This window comes from Rousettus aegyptiacus, unplaced genomic scaffold, assembly GCF_014176215.1.
Source record: "Rousettus aegyptiacus isolate mRouAeg1 unplaced genomic scaffold, mRouAeg1.p scaffold_m13_p_1, whole genome shotgun sequence".
In the NCBI taxonomy this organism is placed as follows: domain Eukaryota; kingdom Metazoa; phylum Chordata; class Mammalia; order Chiroptera; family Pteropodidae; genus Rousettus; species Rousettus aegyptiacus.
The window spans coordinates 116,537,451-116,553,603 of record NW_023416284.1 but is presented as its reverse complement, the minus strand read 5'-3'; the positions used below and the strand labels follow the sequence as shown (position 1 = coordinate 116,553,603).

At 34.9% G+C, this 16,153-nt stretch overlaps 1 protein-coding gene across 4 annotated transcripts in view; it reads right to left on the bottom strand.

Annotated features, from left to right (window-relative positions):
- Positions 1 to 16,153, bottom strand: part of ADGRB3 (adhesion G protein-coupled receptor B3) — a 653,858-nt gene that overhangs the window by 351,121 nt on the left and 286,584 nt on the right. For all 4 annotated transcript variants that reach the window (XM_016157597.2, XM_016157598.2, XM_016157599.2 and 1 more), the window contains 2 exons: positions 7,097 to 7,198; positions 6,617 to 6,723 (listed from right to left, as the gene is read on the bottom strand). In XM_016157597.2, coding sequence (XP_016013083.2) covers positions 6,617 to 6,723; positions 7,097 to 7,198 — 209 coding nt within the window. The remainder of the gene's footprint in view (positions 1 to 6,616; positions 6,724 to 7,096; positions 7,199 to 16,153) is intronic.

The following is a 16,153-nucleotide window of genomic DNA, read 5'->3' as shown; positions in this document are numbered from 1 at the left end:
CCTTATAAGTACACATTTGGAAATAAGTGCCTAGAGAGGAAAGAGTACATTTTTAAGCAACCCCCTGGTCTCCTCAAGACATCTGATGTATTTGAAGTTGCTTGGGTAAAAAGCTGGAGTACACAGATGCGACCCTTTGAAGGGCAGAGCTGAGTTTTCTACAGTTTCTCAGGGTTGATGGGATGGGCCCTCCATCCCAAACCTATAAGAAACACAATGGAGGAAGGGGGATTAAGCAAATGTAGTCTTATTAAATTTGCAAAACAGCACTGATCCAGACCAATCCTTGACTGCACTGAAGTATCAGCTCCTCACTGCATTTTGATAACCGAGAAAAAGGGAAATGCTTTTTGGTAGACATTACCTGAAGACCTAGCTTTTTTTTTTTTTTTTTACACAATGTCTGACAGTCAATCAAAAATTACTAGGTATGCCAGATGATGTGACTGACAAAACAAAACAGAAGAAGCTAGTTCACAGGTTATATAGATATTAGATTTAGCTGATAAGGAATTTAAAATGACTATGGATAAAATATTAAAGAAAAAGGTAATTGGGACAAAATAGACTTTGACCATTTTTTGATGGAGAATTTAAAGAGTTAAAATCTTTTAAAAAGTCCTCAAAAGAATGTATATTCTAGACTAAGAGTTAGTGACCTACAACCTATGGGCCAAAACCAGCCCATTGCCTGTTTTTGTATAAAGTTTTACTGGAACATGGTCATGGTCCCTTTTGTCTACAGTTGCTCTTTTGCTGCAACAGCAGAGTTGAATAGTTATGACAAAGATCATATGGTGTGTAAAGTCTAAAATATTTACGGTCTTGTCCTTGACATCGATGTGAACTTCGACATATACAAATTGTTCACAGTATCAAAATTTAATTAATAACTTCCTTCCAAATTTTTTTTCCTATTTGTTCCTTCAGTGTAGATAGCATTTAATAAACGTGAGCTATTATTATTTGCTGAACAGTCAATTAACTCATAATTTTTTTTAGGATCACATGTTAAAGACTTTGGTACTGTGAAGTTGAACTTAAATCCCAAAGCTATAACTTGTGATCCTGAATAAAATTGTGAGGATTCTGTATATTTTGAAGAAAGTAATGTTCTTCAATTTTTCCTCAGCATTGCTGGGTTTTGCAATTATTAGTTGATCTCTGGTAGTGAGGAATCTATCAAATTTTTGAAATTCAGCAACAAGAATAAAAAGGCAATCATGCGTTTTGTCTTTACTACTTAAAACAAGAATATTCACATAATTTTATAAGAGCAACGTAATTTGAAACACATAAATATGGTTGTCAAACAATATAGTAATTCGTAATAATAATAGCTCGGATTTATTGAATGTGTACTATGGTAACAACTGGCTTGTAACAACTCCATTAAATTGACCTGGAGCGAAGTCGCTATTGGTATTTTTTAAGAACTCTAATGTAATTATAATGTTCAGCCAGGATTAAGAAGCTACTGATCTATTTAGCTTCTTCTCCAGCTTTCCCCATGATTTGCTGTATTCCAGCCATGTTGTACTACAAAAAAAAAACTTTCATAACATGTAACTCCTATTACTCTGGCTCACTCACTTCAACTTAATTGATGAATATTTGATAATTAAAATCATCTGTTAGTTCTCCTGTCCTAGACCATAGTACTGGCTTCTTAACTGCTGATTAAAAAAGCAATGACTTGCATACTTTTTGGCTCAGTTTTTGTTATAAATGAAAAGTATGGTGGCTATTGTTTTCTTCCTTCCTTCTAAATAAGCTGCAGGATTAAAATGTATTACTCTCATTTAGGCAATGTGCTGGAAATTTGTGCAATGAGGTGGTGGCCAGAAAAGTGTGCTACTAGAGGAGTTTTACTACAGTGGAGCAAAATTCACCTGAAAGGTGGGGACTATGGGGAAAAATTAAGTAAACCTATTCTCTGTTTCTCTCTCCATCTTTCTCAGTCTATCCCTTCCTCTTCCCCCTTGCTCTCTCACATGCAGCTATCTATTATTATCTTTATCTGCCTTTCCTAACAAACCATCCATAAAGTGAGGAAAAAAGGAGAAACAAAGACCTTAAACCAGGGTTTAAGCTCTTCGACATCCCTTCCCAGACTCAACCTTCCAATGACTACATAGATTATTACTTCAACTTCTGTCTTTAAAATTTTTGTTAAATAAAGGTTCAAAAACAGAAATAGAGGTTTTAAGAAACAACAACTTAAAAAGAAACATTTATACCCAGCTCTTCATTAGAGTAATTTTCCTGATCTCTCAGTTCCCCATTATTCATTCCTCTCCAGAGAAGAAGGGGTGATTTATCCACCTGATAAATTTGGGAGAAAGCATTGGCATGCTTAGTCAACTCTTTTTGCTTTAGAGAGCTGTCTACCTGCAAAGGGCTTACATTCTGCCAATTCTATGTAGTCTGTCACTCTGTGCATGCATGTGCACATGCGTGTATGTTAAGTATATATTTGTATGTGTGTAAAAGAGAAGAAGAGGAGGAGAAGCAGCTACTATGACTGTCCAGGTATACCAGAGACAAAATGGGTCTGTTTGCTTAATTCTGGGCAAGGCTAGCCCACCTGGCCACAATATTCAGTCATTTTCGCCAAAGCTTTATAAGTAACAAGAGATAGTATTCTTAATTGTCTGACTCCTGTGCCTGGTTTTCAGCAGATTCTGAAATTATTTCGACTTTATTTGGCACAAAATTCAGAAAATATCAGAAAATAAACATCAATATTTCAATATAAAATGAAACATTAACACGTAGAAAAATATTAAATTTTCAATAATCCCATTACATTTAACACTTTATTCTTCTATCCTCAATTTTTTAAAAATTGTGTGCATTTGTTTGTGGCTTGTCTTTTTTATAAACAAAAGTTGGATGACAAGTGTTAAATTTTGCATCTTATAAAGTTTTCTAACAAACTCTATGATTATTGACTTATTGATATTTTGCAATTGCCAAATGATTTCAAAAAAATAATGTTACCAATCTCTCCATATTTCTAAATATTTTGGGGCTAGGAAAATTTCGCATGATGAATAATACTTTTTAAATTCATGTCGTTAAAATTTATGGACATTAAGTCTGGCATATCACCTTCTCAAAACCTACCAGCTGCCATTATCCTCCTACTGATAAGAAAAGTGGCTGATTAATTTTTATACAAGCATCTACAGAGTATTTAGTATATGCTTAGTATTGTGTTAGATACCAGAGAAGTGAAGATTAAAAAATATGGTTTCTGTCCTCAAAGAATTCAAAATATCAACATAACAGATAACAGATTTGTAATTTGATATATTAAACTTATTAACAACTCAATTCTATCTACCTCGATTGGTTTGTAATTATGAGAGTTCATAGCACATACCTCGATTGGTTTGTAATTATGAGAGTTCATAGCACATACTCAACTGTGTTTGTTGATGATAAAATGTTATTTCAAACTTAGTCTATTACTATATATTTACAAAATAGGCATAAAAAATATTGTAATCTAGGTATATATGTACATATATTGTTATCTATATGTGAAAGAGTTGGAAAACACAGATCAACCTATCTTAAATAAATCTCTGTAGTAGGTGACAACTAACATTTAATGAGCTTTGTGAATATAGAGAGGCAAGAAAAGAAATCCTCTAAGGAGAATGGAACAATTAAATTGTGAAATGATGAACTCTACTAGAGAGAAGATATAGAGTCTTCAAAATAATTTAAGAATTAGTGGGGGGCAAATTTAAAAATAAAAAAAATTAGTGGGAGTCAGAAGAGTTCTATATAACAAGCAATATCTAGCCTTGCTACTCAGACAAATCATGGAAAATGACAGGAGTTAGACTATGTGGGGATATTGATTTCATTTCCATCTCCAATTGACTTTTCTAGAATATACATGATGATGCTGATATTAGATAAGCATTCCTTAAGGCATAAATTGATCCTATATTTCCTTGAACATGAACATGATCATGATTCCTAGGCAAGTACTAGATGCGTGTATGTATGCATTTATAAGTGTGTCCATATTTCCATGTGTATTTAAACATAATTAATGTACAAAAATACATGTGACATCAATTCTAACCATCCATCCATCCATCCATCCACCTACCTACCTATCTATCCATCCATCTCTATCTATCTGTATTTTCCACATGTACACTTCAAGTTAATGTAGAGTTCTAAAACTTTACTCTTATTGACGTATTTTTTTGACTTAAATTTTCTGTACACATAGATATGAATACCTCATAGTTAAATAGCTCTCTTACGGTTTTCAAACATTTCACATATAGTGTCTCCTCAACTCTTCCTCAAAATCTCAAGAGAAGTTAAGATGATGGTACAATTTTATTTTGGAAAGAATAAGCCAAAACTTGAGTAAGATCATATAATGTTTCCAAAGGACACACAACCAGAAAATCTAATGCAAGTCAAAAGCTCAGAAAGTACCACGGCCTCCAGAAAAGAGGTTAGGCTTTAGAAAACTATATGTAGGATGAAAGATTCACTTTTTGCTTCACTCAACTGTACTGTTCCCCTATAGATCTTCATTTTCTTTCTGTGCAAACTGAGGCAGGGCTATCCATCTTGCAGGTTCTTGTGAGGATTGGAATTAATTAATGAAAGTGCCCAGTCAAGTATTTGGTACTTCTTAGGAGCTGAGTACCCTGAGGCTGCTTTTCATTCTACAGTATCATGCACTTGATCTGTGTATGCAAGTTAATAAGAGCATATACACATTAGCTTTAAAATTACTGACTAATTTCTATGGGATTCAATCTGAGATCATTTTACAGAGAATGCTTCTATTTCTTTCTATTATAAGATGACCTGCACTTACAGAATGCAAACTCATTTAAATATTACTGTACAAATCACAGAATTTAGAAAGTAAAAACTTTCCTCAAAAAAGTGTTATTATTTATTCTCAGCAAATTTGTAAGGATTGACTTATGATTTACTTAATCCATGCGATCATTGTCATTTATTACAATGAATAAAGAACTATGAATATTATTAAGATTAAGTAAACAAAGTCTAATGTCAAAAATTAAAGAAAAATAAAATTCATTAAAAATTAAACTCATAAGAAAGTTTTTAATTATACTTAATTCTGAAATATACTGGTCTGAGTATTGACAGCTATTAATAAAAGAACCCTTATATTTCATATTCTTACATTTTATATTATGAAATGAAGCTATTATATTCTGTCATAATATGTGTGTGTATGTGTGTTTATCACCCCAGACAAGTGTATTTTAACAAATCTGACAACAAAATGCTGTCTGATGTGTTTACACACCAACTTAGTAATAGAATTGATGATTATGTGACTATATACACCTTTATTTCTATTATTTTAATTCTGACAAATATAAGACTCAGTGAAACCAAATATCATTGATTACTGATGTGCACATAAATCTATATATTATTAAATGCATTTGTGTGTAATCAGCATATACTGATGCAAAGATCTGTATGTATTATCATATATACAAAAATATGTGTAAATAAATAAATATGTACACAATCATAGAAATAATGCTCTATGTACCCAAATAATAATCATTTCAGTTATTGATTTGGTAAGTAATGATATTAGACAGCATTTGGTTTTCAGATTTTTAAAAATGTCCTTTTTTGTTTTTCTGATAATTAAATACATTTATTTTATTGACAAGGGTTATTATTGTTGAAGATACTTCTCCATCCACAAGCAAAAGCATTCTTTAGGCTTTTTGAAAAAAGTTATGCACATTTGTGTGTAACTGTAAAAAGAAAACAAAAGCATAACAAAACTTAAAGGCTTTTAACTAAACATCATTCTTGCCAATGTTCAACTTTCCAGATGGCTCATGCTATTTTGTTCTAAAATCCACAATGTTTATTCATGTATGGAGTTCCTCTTCACTGTCAGGACAAAATGACAACAGTCTCTGATAATGAGAACGAATTGCACTTGTAAAATACCAAGCAAATTTAACTGCGCTCAAAATATTCATACATTATAATCTCTGAATAATTCAATAATGTGTGGGAAAAAAGGAGCTATTTTTGAAAAATTTTGCCCACGTAATCTTGTGTAATTAATTTTCTCTCGTGCAATAACACTGTCATTTTGTTCATGTCTTAATGTCAAAATGCAGTGAAAAATTTGATAGCTAAGTGACACAGCTTTATCAATTCCCAACTACTAAATGTTAAAGAATTTAATTTAAAAATGTATAGTATTTTGAAATAAGTCTTATATATGTTACTATTTAACACAGATTTGTGCCAATCATGATAAACAGTTTACTCTTATAGATAAAATTAAATAACAGATTTTCCTCAGGGCTTTCCCCATTAGACAAAGAATTCTTTCATTTAAATAGCAGGATCTGTAAAACTCAAAACCCTAGGAACCAAACAGTTCAGCACTGACTTATAAAAATTAGCTTTCTATCACATCCCTTTTTCCTCAGGCATTTTTTCAGAGATTTTTCTTTTTTTACTAATTTGATTGTACCACAGAAGGTTAAATTCTCACACAGTGATCATTAGCAAAAATAAACAGAGCAAGTACTAAAGCTGGCTTTGCACCTACTGAATGCTGCAAGTGTCTGTACTCATTTGATATGCATCTTGCAAAGCTCGGCTGTTCCCAGAAGGCCACTCCATGAAGACTGAGAGAGCAGCGTCTGCTAGTGGTGCCTGCGCGTCACAAAGAACAGAGAGAAGCTTTATAACAGGGATGCTGGAAGGCATCACATAACTGGGAGGCAGACTAAAACATTGGGTTTGTATATTTTCTTGCTTTATAAAAAACATGCACATGAAATTGTTATTTTTATTATTTTTATAATGTGTATCAGTCATACTGAGAAACAGTTACATCATCATTCTCTAGGTCTCTTCACTGGCTCCATTTATGAAGAACCTCACTAAAACTGTTGCATTAATTGCATGTTGGACAGATTTATTTATGGATATAGGACAAAAGCTGGACTTCATAAGCAAATATAACATGCTGTTCTTGAATGGCGATCATCATTTGGATTTGGGTGAGCAATCAATCCTACTTTACCTGTGGCATTCATTGGGCACTGATTGAATGCAAAGTCGCCTGCTGGAGTCCTTTTCCACACCATCGACATCAGATAATCCTCTGGGCATATTTCATAAGGTGCTGCAATTTAAAACAGAGGGACATGAATGCCAGCAGTGTTTACTTTTTTAAATATTGGCAATAAACAGTCACAAATGCATCTCTCTAACTGCAGAGCTCTTTTATTTTCTTTAAACTATGTTCACTGAAATTTTAGAGACATCTTCATAAACAAAAACACACCAGGTTTCATTTCATTATCTACAAAATCTTCACAGAAATGTGCTTTCTTTTGAAAGTGCTTACTGTATAGGCTTTTTTAAAAAGTCATTTGGATTTGTCTATAAATTGAAGATTACATTTAAGCAGAAAAGTAAAAAAATCTTTCCGATATTCATGTTTTGTGATGTTATACAATAAAATAATTTCCAATAAACTGAAAGCCATATTTGAATTATAAATTGTAAGCATTATGAGTAAATAAATAGGGCAAAAATATATAACTTTTCATTTTTTTCATACAAAGCAATGATGCCAATCATACTACAACCTATACAAATAAACAGATTTGATCTTTTAGCCTTATTATTTTCAAAAGCTTACTTTAATTACTGAGGCAAGAAACTTAAATAGAATTTCAAGAATAATAGATGTGTACCAGAAGTATTTTAATAGAAAGCCAAAGAATTCGTGAAATAACAAACTCTATCTGTATTGTGTTAAACCTGACACTTTTCTCCCAGATGAAAGAACACATCAGTCCCTTCTCTAGATTCACCTACTGGTGTGCTTTTCGGCCATTTATATGTTCACATTTGTTTTCACTACTTGCCTGGGATCTTGTCTGCTCATCTCTGCATCTTGCACCTAACGGAATGTCTGGCACACAGAAGTTGATCAAAATTGAATAAATAAATGAATTAATGTATGGGTATATAAATACCTTTAATAAATAATAATGACCATGCCCTTTTGGCCCCTTCAGCCCTGGACTGTCACAGGAAACCCAAGAGCTGGATCTGCCACTGAGACTGGCCTGGGATAGGCGTGATAAATAGAAATCATCATAAATCAAAAAATATAAAATCATAAAATAAAAAAAATATATAAAACCCAACACACTAAAAGGTAAAACTCAAGTGAGGTTAGAGATGGCCTCTGTACAGGACTCCCTTCTTAAATATTATAAGAACAGAACAGCAGAGAAATAAATTAAGGGATGCCACAGCCATTACCAACCAAGTACCCGCAACCACCTGATCCCACATTACCTGTGGAGGTTAGCAAGCTGGGAACCACTTGACCTTCTGTGTCTGTCCCCCACTCCATAAACAGCAGATACTCCTAGCCTAGCTACCCTCCTGCCAGGTGACCATGGAGGCCCAGGGAAGTGTCTCCTGAGAGGAAGGGGACAGTGTCAGGAAAAAAAGCAAAACCTAGAGATGAGAGAGTGGTGGGAGAAGTCACTCTGTGGAGCTAGGGGATGTCCAGATTAACGCCAATAAAGGGGAAATAGTGGGAGAGAAAATGTTAGTAAATGTTGTAGCCACAATAAAAATGTGACCAGTTTGGCTTCTGATCCTCAATACTTATTTGCTGTGTTGCAGTCAAGTCTTGAGATACGGCTTATACCTCTAATTAGCAAGTGGTAACATGCATGAGTTTCTCTGGTTCAGATGTCTTTCTTGGGCTTTCTTAGGCATATCCAACTGTTAAGCGGCATTTTTACTAGCTGTTCCAAAGAAATCTCAAAGTCAATCTACATACTCTTTAACTCCCACCATTTTTTTCCGCAATATTTCTTGTTTCTTCTCTTTGTATTTCCTAATGCTGTTAAATCTCCAATCTTGTACCATAGCTAAAAACATCAGATTCATCTTCTACTCATCCTTCTCTTCCTCTTAACTTATCAGGATTCCGCCACCATGCTTACCCAGGCATCCATCCTGTCTCATTTGAATTAGGGGAACAATCTCATTGGTTCATTCAGCATTTACCTAACATATGCTAGGCTATGTTCTAAGGAAAACCAGTGGTACCTGAGAGAAGTACTCTTTGCCTCATGGTACTTTCAGTCGACGGGGAGAGGCAGAGGTCCAATAATTAAACATATCTTATTTGAGTACAATTATGATAATCACTGCAATCAGGACAGGACACTGTTTCCCTATAAAAGCTAAAGAATCAAAGAAGGCTTCCTGGAGGAAGTGACACTTAATTGAGACTGGCTATGTGAGGTGCAGTAAGCACTCCAAGTAGAGGGGTAATATGTGCAAAGTCCTGAAAGCAGAAAAGAGGTTGGAGCACACAGGTCAGTGGAGCTGGATGAAGAAGAATAAGGAGTATGGAGTAATGAGCTGGACAAACAGGCCAAGATTAGCATGCTGAGGGTCTCATAGGCAACCACCGATGGGTTCTAAACAATGATTGACAAGATTTGATTTTTAGGATCAGTTTGCCTTCTGTGGGTAGAAGAGATGGGGGAGCAGTAGATAGGGCAAGAAAGCTGAGGAGGCCAGTGCTTTGGCCCTGAAATGATGTCTTTATATAGGATGATTGGACTAAAGATGGAGAAAAGTAGAGAGATAGGTAAATTTAGGAGGTAGACTAACTAAGTGGTGCGGGGAATGAGGGACAAATGGGATAAGGATGATGCCTGCTTTCTGAGCTGAACTGGGTATAAGTGACACTATTCTCCAGCATCTTCCCCTTTTAATCCAATTTTCATGCCACATCAACAGAGTAAATTCTAAAATGAAGATTAACCCCATAATATGCTGCTTAAATCCTTTCCATGGTTCTCCAGTACTGACAGGATAAAGATAACTGTGATTGGTGCCAGCCTTAACTTCGCATTCCAATTATGATTCACATTTATTTTCCTATCCGTCAGCCATACAGAATTAATTGCCATCTTCCAAATATTCCACACAAATTTACTCTCCTCTGCCTTTGCAAAAATTGTACCTTTTACTTAAAATAATATTTCCTCTTTTTTTTTGCAAAATTCCTGTTTATCTTTAAAATGCATTTTTAATGGGATATTCTCTGGGAAGCCTTCCTTATTATCTCAATCATTGAATATACAAATTTATAGACCTTTTCACAACGGACTAAAAATACTTGGTTATGTGTGTAAAATTCTCCAATTCCAAAATTTGTCCCTGTGAGAGACTAATTACGTTTTATTATTTTTTTAATTTGCTGTAATGAACGGCCACAGTATCTAGAATATAGTAAGTTGTTTGAAGCACGTTTGTAAAATAAATCACTTTTACTGGGGAAACAACATAATAGATCAGTACTGTCAAACAGAACTTTCTGTTTTGATGGAAATATTCTATTTTCATGGTCCAATATGACAGCCACTAGCCAAATGTGGCTCGTGAGTTCTTAAAATGTGGCTAGTAAGACTGAGAACTGAATTTTGAATCCCACTGAATTTTAATTAATGTGAATTTAAATTTTAAGCTCCTGTGTTGGACAACACTGTAATAGATAATTGTGTTTTCTGTAATTCAACCAAAACTACTATAGAATATGAGAAAAAGGAAAATTAAAATACATGTTAAAACTCACAAAATACTTCATGTAGTTAATTACATAATTGAATTATATATAAAAGAACTAGTCTACTTATAAAGCAACTAGTCTATTTTAAAAAGCATAACAGCCATTAATGTAAGTACTATGCTAAATTATTTTTGTTTCATCCATACATCCAAGTTGTTCAGTATCTTCCTCGTTAGCTCTTCATTTATAATCTATCACGTTTATTTTGTATTTTGGGTTTTTTTAAAAAATGTTTTCAAACTCAAATTTTCTTCAGTTCCATTGATGAAATAGGAAATAAATTTAGTAAAACTTGTTGCTATAGTTTTCAGGTTTTTTTTTTTTTTTTCCTGATTCAATCTTGACATAAGTCAATGAAGATGCAATTTGCACCCCAGGCTTATTTCCCAGAAGTGGTTTCAGAAAGCTTTTCACACCTATTGTTTTCTGAAAGTACTCCTCTTTCCTGTGTCCCTCCCCCACGGTAGACTGTGTGGTCAGAAAATCTGGTCATTGCAAGCATTAACCACTAGATGGCATGAGTAGGCCAGCAGGGTGAGATGTTTACTAGCCTGCCACTGAAACTGATAAGCTTCAAAATCAAAGTGGGCAGAGTAGTAACTTAACTGTGTACTGGGAAATATGGGTCAGTGCTTGATTTCTTTTAAAGGTATAGTACTTAGGAAAAACAGAAAAATGTCCTCTTTTCACATAAGTACAACGTTTAGTGATTAAACTAGCCTCAGTTATAAGGCCCTTCAATCTGGTCCCTTACCTTAGCCCTCCCCTCAGCTACACTGGCCCCTTGATGCATCTCCAATACTCTGAGCAGGCTCCCCGCTTAGAGCTTATGTACTTGCTCTTTATGCTCAGGATCTCTCTCCTTCCACTCCGCAAGTGTCTGCATGGCTCATTTCTTCACTGCCTTCAATTTTATTCAAATTTCACCTTCTCAGAGATTTTTCTGACTATCTCACAACAGTCCCACGCCTTCCTCTGCTTTATTGTTCTCCCAAACACTTGCAATCTTATAATTTCTAAATATTTTGCTAGCTTACTTATTTTTTTCCTCCTCCTGCTACAATGTGATATCATGAAGATAGTGATTTTTCTGTTTTGTCTCACTTGTAAGAGCACATAGCACTTACGAGTTTAGCATTCGTAATAGGTGGATACCTATACACATACACACATACTTTTAAACAAAAATTACCAAATACTTTCAAAAGATTTATTTTTCCATTACCCCAATACTTAAAATGACAGAGATGAGCCTGATTCAATTAATTACCAAGGATAGTGTGTGTGTGTGTGTGTGTGTGTGTGTGTGTGTGTGTGTGTGTGTATTAAATAGGCCATGGGTAGGTAGTGATATTCACTAGGAGCAGTAAGAGACAGAGGTTAACAACTACTGTATCCCTAAAAAAATTAATCAAACTAGGTTTCCAGGGTACTGGATGTTGACAGAAGTTGATTTTGTAGGGCAGTGTCTGACCTGGTAAAAGTCCATGGAAACTTGTCCTTGTTCAGAATCCCCCCATGAGATCTGCATACATCATAATTGGTTAAGGAGGAAGCTGATTAAATATTCTTTTTCAACCACACAACTCTATATAGCTCATGGAACTTGCAGAATTCTCAAAACCAATAGATCTTTTTCCAACCATGGCACTCAGTTATTAATTCCCATTTACCTAGTGGCAATTATTATGATCTACCTCAACCAGACACCCCCCCAAAAAAAATCACAGTAATTTTTTAAACCTAGAGAGGTCAACAAACTACGTTTTCTTTACTGTAAGTTCATGAAGCCTTCGATTTATTGTGGCTGTTATGGACAGAAACACAGTACACACATGATAAGAAAATAAAAGATGACAGGGGATCATAGATTCAGAGTTGCAAATTAGTCCAGAACTTTCAGCTTTTTAGTAAATTAGTCCAGAATTTTCAGTTACTTTAAATATTTCATCAAAGGTGATTTGACATACTTTGAAGATTGTATCTTTAAAAAATTTTAGTTCGGAAAATAAGTCTATTTATGCTCATACCAAAAGCAAAACAGCCTAGATATTAGAATAGTTTTTGTTCTTTCATTGTAGGTTTATGATGTTCCCAGTAGTGGGAAAGGTTTTAGGCTCTACTCAGTGCTACTTATGGAATTCATTCATTTTACAAATATTTACTGAGCTCCCGTAATGTCCCAGTCGCCTCGTTAAATACTGCACATAAAAAGTATGAACAAGAATAGTCCGAATCCCTCAACTCTTAAGATGATGAAAGAGATAGTAAGTGGAGAAATTACAATACCGTATGATGCTCACTATGATCTGAGAAGTCCTGGCTGCTTTAGGAGAACTTTAGAGGAGAGCATGTCAGTGGAGGATTTCCAGATGGGATGTCCAAGCAGAGGTGTAAAAGATAAGCCAGTGTTAGCGAATGAGGAAGGGAAAAGTGTTCCTTGCAAACCACATATGGGAAGACTCATGTGGCAAGTAGAACATGGGACATCCAAGGAATGGGGAACATTTCAGAATGGCTGGAGTGTAGAATTGGGACAAGTAGAGGTGGGTAAATTGCAAAAGGGAGAGAGTGATAAATGATTTTGTTAACTAGGAGTTGAAATTTAAGGGCAAGGGAAATTTGTTATAATGTTTTGAATGCTGTATTTGCAGTTTACAGAACAGATTGAAGAAAAGTGAGACTGAAGGCAGGGAGGCTTGTGACCACCTAAATAGTGTAATTGAGGAAAGGGGTGGAATCACAGGAAGTGGTAATGCAAAGTGAGTGGATTCTAAATCTATTTAGTATGTGTAATGGGCCCAGCTCCATGGCTGATTATAGGAGGTGAAGAAGAGAGAGAAATAAAAGATGAAACTCAGATTCCTAGGAAGAATGTCTGGTGTGCTATACTGAGAGTTAACAGTAGCACACGAGGAGGATATGGCTTGGGAAAGAAGATGCTGAAAATAGTTTTGAGTTTGCGATATTTGAGCACGACTTGGTTATCATCAAAAAGTCAGTTGGTGTATGGAGCTAAAGCTCAGGAGAGAAACATAAGCTAGAGATAGAGATTTGTGTTAATTTTTTTTCTGTTTAATGCTACCTATGTGTATTTTGTAAATTAGAAAATACATAATTAGCTCAGGCCACTCTCTGTGCAAAATAAAAGCATATTATTATGCAGCAATATGAAGGACTCTTATTTTCTATGCCTTAGAAAAATGGAACAGTAACTGTTTATCAGCTGAAAGATTCCACTGTTTGCTATCACTAGTGCAAAGATATAAAAATCCATTTGTAAGATACGACTGTACTTGAAGTCACAAGTAGGTAGTTAGCATGCTCCCTTAAAACAAGGTAGCAATTACCTAGTGATTAGCTGTTAATCTGTCTATTCAAACTGATTTTCTGTCTCTTAAAAATAGCAAAAATTATACAGGGCTTAAATCAATTTGATGTGGAAAATTGTTTTTCAACCCTTATGCTAGACTTTCAGCATTAAAGAGAAATTGATTCTAAACTGTAGAGCTGGCATGTAGAAAAAAAAAAATGCACTACGCATGTCCCTACATTTCAAATTTCTCTTGCTGGCCATTCATTAATTCTTGTATTATGGGGATTCCCTGGACTGAGGGATGCAGAAAAGTGCTCACACAGCTTACAGCTCTAATTTCAGGGGTGGAACCTACTCATGTGAAGAATTCATGGCACTGCTAAGGTCTGAGGAAAAAAGAAGGGTGATTATTAAATGCATTTTATAACAGCATTCCTCACGTAGAAAATAATTTTTATCAGTCTCAAGTTGAAAGGACATACAATTATAACAGTAATATTTATGTATCACTATGACTTAGGTGTTCTTCTAAGTGCATTACATATTTTAATTCATCTAATTCTCATAATAACCTTATGAAGAGGATGCAGTCATTATCCTCATTTTAAACACCAGGAAACCAAGGCAGAGAGAGATCACTCAGCAAGGAGGTGGTTGATCTATGTCCATCAAATAGCTCTCAGTCCAGACTCATAGAATGTTATATTGTCTCTAAGAATTTGCTGCGTGATAACCAAGGTATCTACATATTTTGCCAAAATTTGTTTCTAAGTCTAGAAGTCAGCAAGTCACGAACTTGAAAATCATTAGCAAACAATGTGCATTACAGATTGCCTGTCTGAGTACTTGGTCTAAATAGTATTTTATTCATATACCCCCCTCCAAAAAAATTCTGAATTATTGCTTTTAAAACCTACATTTCAACTTAGCACACAAAGTCACTCGAGTCCCAACCTGTTAACAAAGTTAATAATAATATCTACATTTAATTGTGAGGAATAACTCTAAGTAACTATAACTTTTAGTAAGACAAAGTTTTATGTTGGGGTACACTAGAAATGTTTTCAGAGAATTGTGTTCACTTGTCTTTTTGTATGATCTTAGGCACTGGTGAGGATAGCGGTGCCTCACAGCCTTTTCCAGGTCATGGCTCATGGACACGATGATAACATTTGGAGGCACACTAGGATGATGGGCAAGGCTACTTCAGGCTGGAGGCTACTGGCCACAGCCTCCTGTCTTGCCAGCTGCCCTGAGACCTTAGGAATCTATATTTGGGCACACCTGGGATCAATCTAGCCTGACAGGTGGCTATAAGACTGCCTGGAGGAGCTCTGGCCTAGAAGAATAAACTGGGCTGAGATTTGAGGAAACTGAGTAACCTGCTATAGAAACTTACATATTTTTCTTACTTCTAACATCTCAATAATTTATTTATAAAGAGGGAAGAATCATGCCACAGATTTTAACTACAAATAAAAATAGTATATGTGCTAACAATATCCATTCAAATTCTAATTAAGTAAACTAACAGCATTTTGAAAGGGTAAAGAGAGATAATAAATGTAAGGATTACTATCATAGTTGTTTCTGAAACTTAATCATATGCTTTTATACAAATGATTTCACTAGTGTAGTTATAGCATTTATAATACAGAAGAAAACCAGTCAAAAGAACAGGTATCTAATGACCTACCAGAATTCAACTAGGTTCAGTGCAGTGTAGGGGATTTGGCAGAAAATAGATAATTCATTTGTAGTGAGTTGGAATTCTAGTTAAAAGCAATATTTAATAAGAGAAGTACAAAGCAAGTTTATAGGGGCTCGAAGAAGGCAGAGCACTCATGTGAATGTGGGAGAAAGAAGAGTGCTTAAGGGAGGAGACGGCTTCTAGTGGACTGGGCTTCCCAAGATGCTCCCATTTTAGCAGGTGAAGATGGAGGAGGCAAGGACACTACAAGAATCCAGGTGAATAACAGTGCAAGCAACAGAGTAAGGAGAGAATATGTGCTTTCATATCCAGGGACCAGAGAGAGACTGGATCTGAATGTGCTTGGTGGTGTTGGGGGAATTTGTACATATATAAATGAGTAGAGGGTGATAATCTTGGAAAACTAATGAGTTGATAGATTGGGGATACTAGAATC